Below are 8,340 nucleotides of genomic sequence, written 5' to 3'. Positions count from 1 at the left end.
ACACATTGCAAAAATAAAAAAAAAAAGGTCAACAGAAATGTCTTGTAAAACATAATAGGAATATATAAATCATATTAATACACAAAATATTAAAAGCATCCTAAAGGTATGAACAACATAATGTAGTACAATAATATGAACACACAGTTAAATCAAAGCAAGAAAATGATATAGAAAAGTCAGCAGTAGATTTAATGTAGATCATAATTTGGTTCGCACACAACCAATGGATGTTACTCTATAACAGTGGGACAAATCTGTGCCAAGTGTTATGAAATAATTTCCAGACATCTAAATAAAATCAGTTGTTTCAGTATTTTCCACAACTAAAAAACCTGCAATGCTAGATTGCTCCAAGTTTTAAAACTAAAACATAAATGTGTATGTAAAAAAGTAGAAACTATTTTTTAAAGTTATTAATCATACAACATGACATGATAGTTTGTAGAGGTTTGAAGAAGAACGTGCCGCCATTGGGCTAGATGTTGCTGGTGCCAGTAAAATAGGTTTAAGAGATATAGCTAGAGGAAGTACATAACGTTGGGGGGGGGGGGCGGGGCGGTGAACTTTGGAGTTTCAAAGCCCAGTGTCGATGACGGTTAGGATATTCACTAGACTGGTCACCAAAGTAGACCAGTCCAGGCACCCTCTAGACCACTGCCAGCACTCCAAGGTGGGGTCAGGCTGAGCTGCTGGAATCCAATCAATGAGAGAGAGGAGGGAGTCTGCAGGAGAGGGACGTGGAGATCATGATGGGAAGACGTGCAGAGATGACCGGCCACACTAGTGGAAGCCCATGAATTGTAGATTAATAGCTGTGGAGCCCCCATGGGACTGGATAGGCCCTCTGGATATGGAAGACTGTTGTTTGGCTCGAACTCTTTGGGGATCACCCAGGCAGGGGGATTGGGATCCCTCCCTGGTGCATGGACAGGCTTTTGGGAGCCCAGGTGCCTGTGGTGTGACGCCTTGAGCAGCCTTGGTGCAGTGGGGAGGGGCTTGGACCTGCCTAGGCTCAGTGTGCCTGGCTCTGCTGACCCCCCATTGGAGTCCTTGATTTGGGAGTGTGGGGATGTGGGGTGGCTTGGGAGGGAGGGCTGGGGGGTGGAAGGAGGGAGGAGGGTGGATCTGTGGGAGGTATGTAGAGTGAGAAGAACATTTCTTAATAAAGAAAAACGAAAAAAAATAAAAAAAAAGAATTGTTGGGGCTGGAGAAGTGAAAAAAAAAAATCCCCGTGCCATTTTCAATTCCAGTTGGCTATCTCTGCTTCCTGTTTGTGGTTTACAATTGGAGCTCTCAGGTGTTTCTGTTGCCTTGTCTCCTGCACACTGCCACCATTCCCTGCCATAGTTGATTCTTATCACTCTGGAACCATAAGTTCAAATAAACCCTCCCTTCTGTATGGAATTTTATCATATCAACAGAAAAGTATTTTACTTGCAGCCTTTTAAACAATGACCAGAAAGCACATCATTAAATAGTAACCGGTAAGATCAACTACACAACTATAATTTGTTTATTTGCTTTGCAGTTTAAATGTACAAATAGAAAATAACATTGTCTATCGTAAGCAAATTTCCAACTCAGATCATAAAAGATTAATTTCCGCATATGTGAACTATAGACGTTCTTAAAATTGAAAACACATCTGGCACCATTTGAGCCAATGTTTCTACATCTTGCCTCATAGAAATTTTTGGAAGGACATTATAATAACATAGTAAATAATTGGAAATCATCCAAATGCTCATCAGAAGTGGACCAGTGTGACTGATTGTGGAATTGATGTGTTGTTAGAATATTGTAGTATAGTGAGGTCAGAGGAAAGACCGCCATATGAACAATGCAGGACCCTTTCCAGAGTAGCCACATCTCTAAATGAGGAGAATGTATGTATGATGGTGAATTAAGAGATCATCTAACTCTTCTGGATATGTTAGGTTACCTATGCCTGACTATGTAACTAAATTTACACTTATTTATTCATATGTTGTTTCTAGAACAATTCATAAATTATAGATGATGTCTTTAATGTCAGAATGAACTCATGTGTGCAGTGGGCCCACAGCAATAGAAATGAGATATCATAGTGAGCTTTATACAATGTATCTACCTTACCAAAAGGTAAATATACAATTACATTATACATGCATATGAAGTCCAGTATCTAAATAGCCCCTTATAAAAGCATCTTCAATGTCTGCTTCAGAAAAACAACATGTAAATTGCTTACTTGAATTACAAAGATAATCAGAGATTTTCAGATATAAATCTATTCATAATAATAGCATTAAAATTTTCAGTTCTCAATTTCAACAGTTATTAAAAGCACAAGTTCTGCTGACCTAAAAAAAAAATACTGTCCCTCTTCTCTAATCATGGTGACATATAGGAGAAGAAAGTAGTGTAAACTTATTTCTATATGCTTAGCTGGATGCTGTATACAATCTTTCAATAAAGATTTTGGTGGTGATTATAGAATGAGTCAGTGGATCTTATGACTTCAGTGATGAGTTATTTAAAAGTTAATACTGAATGCTTACTTTGAGGAAGGCAGCGACAAAATAAATTCTAGTAGAAAGAACCAACAAAGTCTTGAACATTCTTCTATGAAATAACTTCACTTAAAAAGAAAGAAGCCATGCATAAAATCAGCATACAAGTTGGGGCATACTTCTATAAGAAATTGGAACAAGTACATATGAAACCTATTAAATAGTTTTCTTATATATTATTTACTACACATTTGTTTTGTCAAGAAATACTAACCAATTTGAAAATAAAATGTGTTAGCTAGTTTATCGCAGCAATTATGTAATTACAATTGATTTGCAATTTGTTTGAAATATAACTATTTAAATAAAGAAAATACTTCAGACAGGATACAATAATCTTTTATTTTTCTGCATCAGTTATAACTCAAAGAAATGAAACTTTATATTTATCACATGAAGTTTATCAAACCAATAAGGCAGTATGAAAAGAAGCAGTCTAATGTTACTTTTAAAGCTATCTCGGGATTAAGCTGCATTCCTTTGTCACTAGAAAAATATGTTTTAAATATAACAATAATTCTACTCTGAAAATTTATAAAATGTAACCACAGAAATATATTTTGTCATATACAGTAGAAGTTTAAATAAATACAAAAATAAAATTTTAATGGGTTAGAAAAGCTTTTATATAATAATACAGCATCATAACTTTGCTATTAAGAAGAAAAACGATGCAGAGATTTAATTAGGCATTTAAAAGATCTTGAGTGTCTACTACTTCAAACCCAACACGATGCAATTTTTTCTTTCATATGCACATGCTTAGATGTTATAACATTGCCATTAAATTAAAAGGTATATGAGTTGTTTTAAGTTAGAAACTCTGTTAATAAAAAAAAATTGAATGCTTTTCTTGACTTAAACTTTATGCAAATGTATAAATGTACTGAAATATCATATAGTGCCCCCAATAATGTATTTTTATGTTAATTAAAAATGATGTCACATAGATAAAATTCATAGCAACGTAAAGATTTAGTATTTACTCCCTAAATTTATAGGGTGTATGCATGCTAATATTTTTAAGCCTGCTTACATGCATGCTTATATACAAACTGCACAAGTATGTAGATGTAAAATATTCATAAAACATGTTAAAGCCCTTTACAATTCAGCAATTGACTTCACAAATGGAACAAGAGACTAAGAAGTTAGTAATAACCAATCAAGTTGGAAAGGCAGATAATAAAATAGTAAGATAAAAACTCTACTGGGTGAGTGGAGTGAGATGATTACATAAATATATACAGCCCAACGTAGAAGAGAAGCCCCAAAGAAGTACATCCAAAATATTTGTAAGTTCAGAGATAATAAATTAGAACTGCCAAGATGGGACACAATTATTTGAAAGAAGAGAACACTTTTTTAAGCACGCTGAATTTAGGTAGTTGCTGGGCGTGGTGGCGCATGTCTTTAATCCCAGCACTTAGGAGGCTGAGGTCTACAGTGGGAGTTTCAAGACACCCAGGGCTACACAGAGAAACCCTGTCTTGAAAAACAAAACAAACAAAAAGAAAAAAGAGGAGAAAATGAAAGAAAAGAAAGTCGGTAGCATTTCGGTGTATAGGAGAGAGAGGCCACCAGAGGTGGGGGCGGGCAATGCACAAGGCATGCTCTGAGAACCTAGTCCTGGGAAAAATAAGCATTGTCAACCGTGACTTGCCTCTTCTACCTGCATATGGCCATTTCATGGTTAATCTGCCAGGCTACTTAAGTGTTTGTAATTCACTAAGTTTCTCAAGATAATTAAAGCATTAAACTTTCAAGTCCTGTATTTATAAGCTTAACCATCAATTAAACAATAAATAGCATAGTATCCATGAGATCATTCACTATTTCTATCCGTATAAATATGTTCATATTTAACTCTATTAGAGTTTCACCATGGAAAATAATTGCTATGTGACTTAATGTAATGACCAAGAAAACAAATATATTTTAAATATTAAGGAAAATGCAAATTCTACAATGAGTTTAAAAAGTCAGGATTCTAACAGAAGTTTTAAACATTCTTAACAGTAAAATGCAGAATTGCATCTTATCCACCATCATTGTAAGTAACCGTGAAACCAGTAGTTATTTCAAAGTTCCTATAGAGAAACTGTGACTAATTATTATCATACCTGTATTTGATTTTAGATAATGCTATCAAATTGTACACAGAGATGTGCAACACTTATTTTCTTTCTAAACACATAACCCAAAGAGATAACTTTCATTTTAGAAAAACAAAGTATCAAATGGCTTATCATTTATGATAAACTTCTGAATTCAATCTCTATTAGTAACAATCAATACGTCAACAGTTTAGCATGTGCTTTAGTGATCTGATGGACTGTTAGCCAGATGAACTTCCCTTTCACAAATGACTATTCTAATCTTCTTTTAGAAATATAATTTATGTGAACACGATCACTTACTATTTATCCCAGTATTTTCACGGAATAGAAATTCTTATTGTATGGCCTGAAAATATCTTTTTTTAATGGTAGCATAGGTGCTTCCCAGATGTGAAACACTATTGAAATGCAAGTATCTTCCCAAAGATACGTGAAGCAAGTAAAGGGCAAGGAATGGGACATGACGTTTTAAGAGCAAATTAAAGACATTGAATCTGCAACAAAGCTGGAAAAAAAAATCTATAAAACTTTCAAACTTAAAAAGAGAGAACAGTTAAAAGTTGCACCAGTTGTATAAAAGGCAAACATTTCTGCTTTATGTATCCTGACGTGCGTGAAATGTGCTAACGGAAGAAAATCAAGGAACACCAACATTCAGTTCACAACAAAATAATAAAATTATTTACTTTGGCTCTGATGGCATCCTGCCTTTACTGCAAAGAAAGGAGAAAGAGAAGAGAGATGAGAAGGAAAACTAAGCTAGCAGATGGGCAGGAGAGAGAGGAAACGTCTATTTTAAAATCAAGGAAAACATTATTTTTTTCATGTGAGTGAAGACAGAATCCAGATGATCCATTCTTTTCTTGAATTTCCCTTAGTGTGCTTGGGACATCTTAAAAGTACTGAGCTGTTTTAAGCACCCGGGAAGTCCCCTGATAGCTAGATTGTAGTATACGAGAATAAACATTCAGTTCTACTCTGTATGTTCCCAGAAAACAAAACACTGCTGTATCCACACAAACAACAGTAAATTCCACTTCAATGTACACAGTTAGGAGGGCATAAATAAAATTATGGCTGAGATCTTCTGTAGCCCACACTATTCATCCCAAAATAATGAACTTGCACACAGCACTGGTGGATAGAAAATCTAATGAACAGATAGTAAAAACTTAGGCATAGCTGGTGATCATCTTAGACCTGCTTAGGGGAAGAAGGGAAAAAACGCTGATCGTAGCACTTGACTTTGTCTCATCTGTGCCCAAACTGATTGACTGTCAGGAATTATACATGTCCCAACAGCTAGCTTCCTGTCCCTTAGACTTAAGCAGACAGCAGCCAAGAAGAGACACACACACACACACACACACACACACACACACACACACACACACACACACAGTGCATTTTACAGTCTGACTACTGAAAAGACAAGATTTGAATTGATCCATATTTGACACATACAATGTAGTGATGGATCTGTACTATACAGACTTAAACATTCTCATGATACAATGTTGTCAAAAATGACAAACATGTTCATGTTACTTCTTGATGCTTGCAGTATGGATAGTTTGATGAACAAAGTTGGGAACTGTTTTTAAGTTCATGTCCCTCATGTCTCACATGGGGGAATCATTAATCAATCCCCATTACATTGTTTCTGCGTTATGTAATCACCAGCTAGATCTGCTGCATTCCTGATACACAGTTCATTGCTTGAACCTGTAAGAAAGTCAAATTGGAAACGCTCTATGAAAACAAACAATGATGTTCACTAGGTTTTTTTTTATTATTATTATTAACTACTGAATATTTTAACACAGTTTATGTTTTCACAGAGTTATACATGGAACAGAGTTACTTGCTACATCACACGAAACATCACTAATGGTCAGAAAGAAGGCCTCTCTGCCTTAAGTTGACAATAGGAGCACGTCGCCCAGCGTTGTTTCAGAGTCCTGGCTGTGGTTGGAGCTGATGCCAGTGTCTGAATCTGTGTCATTTGTGTATGTGTTGAACACCCTTTGAGTTAATGGAGGGATCTCCGCGCAGCTGCCGGGAGCCTCGGATTCCTTCCCTCTGGTTTCTTTTAACTGGCATCCATCTTTGTTGCTAATGTGCAGCGAACTGAACTCCTTGGCTAGGAGTTCGTACTCCCTCGCTTTCATCTGAAGCAATGAGTCACTGTGCTTAATCTCTTTCTGGATGCCACTCAAGTGAGAGTGGATTTTCAAACCGGCTTTCATACTTTTCTCCAGATCGCACTTCACGTTCTCCAAATCCGGGCTTTCTAGCTCACCTGCAGCTGCCCACTCTGGATCCTCACTGCCGTCGATGCCCGAGCTCTTCACCTCTCTCTCAATTTCAGCCGAGAGCTTTTCGATGAGCACTCTATAGTATTGCAATCGTTCTTCCAACTGCGCCATTCCCTCACTGTCATTCAGGTCCACCAGAGCCTGGCTGTCCTCGGGTTGTAAGTCGAGCTTCTGCTCATTTTCGCTGAGCCTGGGCACTGAATACGCGACGTGAACATAGTCGTCCCCATCGTTCCCTACCCGGTCCAAGTGGATCTTAGCTTCACATTTTTCAATTTCCATATCTAACTCTTTCATTCTTTGGACTTGCTGGTGAATAGTGTGGTCCTGAGAAATAATTAGATGAACCAAAGTCTCCATATTGTCCCGGTCATGAGAAACCGTGTCCTGCTTAATTTTAGCCAGTTTGCGGAAGGTTTTCCGGACGATTCGTTTTTGTTTATCCGGTGGCAAAGTTTTCATGTAATTCGCAGGACTGAGCTCCCAGGGTTTTTCACTATTTTGCACTAGTTTGGTTTCGGCCGTTCGCCACAGTGGAACTGGGAGAAAGGCGTCTGTTTTAACCAAAACAAACTGCATATTGGCCTGCTCCTCTCCCCACGCCTTCCACAGCTTCAGGATCCTCGTCAGCGGAGGGAGGGCCCGCTCTGAGCCCCTCCACTTCTCCACGATGCAGTAGTCGCTGGCCTTGCCCAGCAGGAATCGCTTCTCTCCAAAGGTAGCCTCATGTTCCTCCAGCAAAGCCTGGATGACATCGGTGGAGGTGGTGCGTTTGGTTAATCCACAGACAATCTTTTCCTCCTGGCAAACCCAAACCACAATTTCCTTCTCTTCGGGATCCATGTCTTTAGTTGGAGATCTAAAAGGAAAACAAAGAGTATTATGTTTCTGTCATCACCTGTGTAAACGCAGAATGATGGTTTGGCATTAAAGCCTTTTCTTGCCTCTACCTTTAATGAGGGACACACTTTGAGGTCGTGACTATAGAATAGGAAGATGTATTCTAAGATATGAACGCAAAACTTTCAGGTTTTTACTCAATTGTCCCTTTTAGCTGGTTATGGAAAAGGCAACCTGTCACTGAAAAACAATTGAAATGATTTTTTTTATAATTTAATCTTTTAAAATTAGTCTTGCCGTATTTGCAGAACTGATACTGTAACAATGACGACAGACAAAAGAAGACATAGGATAAGGCGTTTCCCTTTATGCTGGAGTCTTAAGATTAAAGTAAAAACAGGGAAGGAAAGGTAGGATTGATTGGATTCAGTATTACATAGAGTCAAAAATAGTGTGGTTCTATACTCAATGCAGCCATTCTTTGCTTGAGAAAGTTCTTATGCTGG

The 8,340-nt window shown here is 37.5% G+C and overlaps 1 protein-coding gene across 1 annotated transcript in view; it reads right to left on the bottom strand.

The window, feature by feature from the left end:
• Nucleotides 1-1,489: 1,489 nt before the first annotated feature.
• Nucleotides 1,490-8,340, bottom strand: part of Rassf9 (Ras association domain family member 9) — a 35,996-nt gene continuing 29,145 nt past the window's right edge. The window contains exon 2 of the mRNA XM_052753235.1: nucleotides 1,490-7,853. Coding sequence (XP_052609195.1) covers nucleotides 6,593-7,853 — 1,261 coding nt within the window. The 3' untranslated portion in view covers nucleotides 1,490-6,592. The remainder of the gene's footprint in view (nucleotides 7,854-8,340) is intronic.

This window comes from Peromyscus californicus, unplaced genomic scaffold, assembly GCF_007827085.1.
Source record: "Peromyscus californicus insignis strain IS unplaced genomic scaffold, ASM782708v3 Scaffold_24__1_contigs__length_46423439, whole genome shotgun sequence".
In the NCBI taxonomy this organism is placed as follows: domain Eukaryota; kingdom Metazoa; phylum Chordata; class Mammalia; order Rodentia; family Cricetidae; genus Peromyscus; species Peromyscus californicus.
This window is presented reverse-complemented; position numbering and strand designations above follow the sequence as displayed.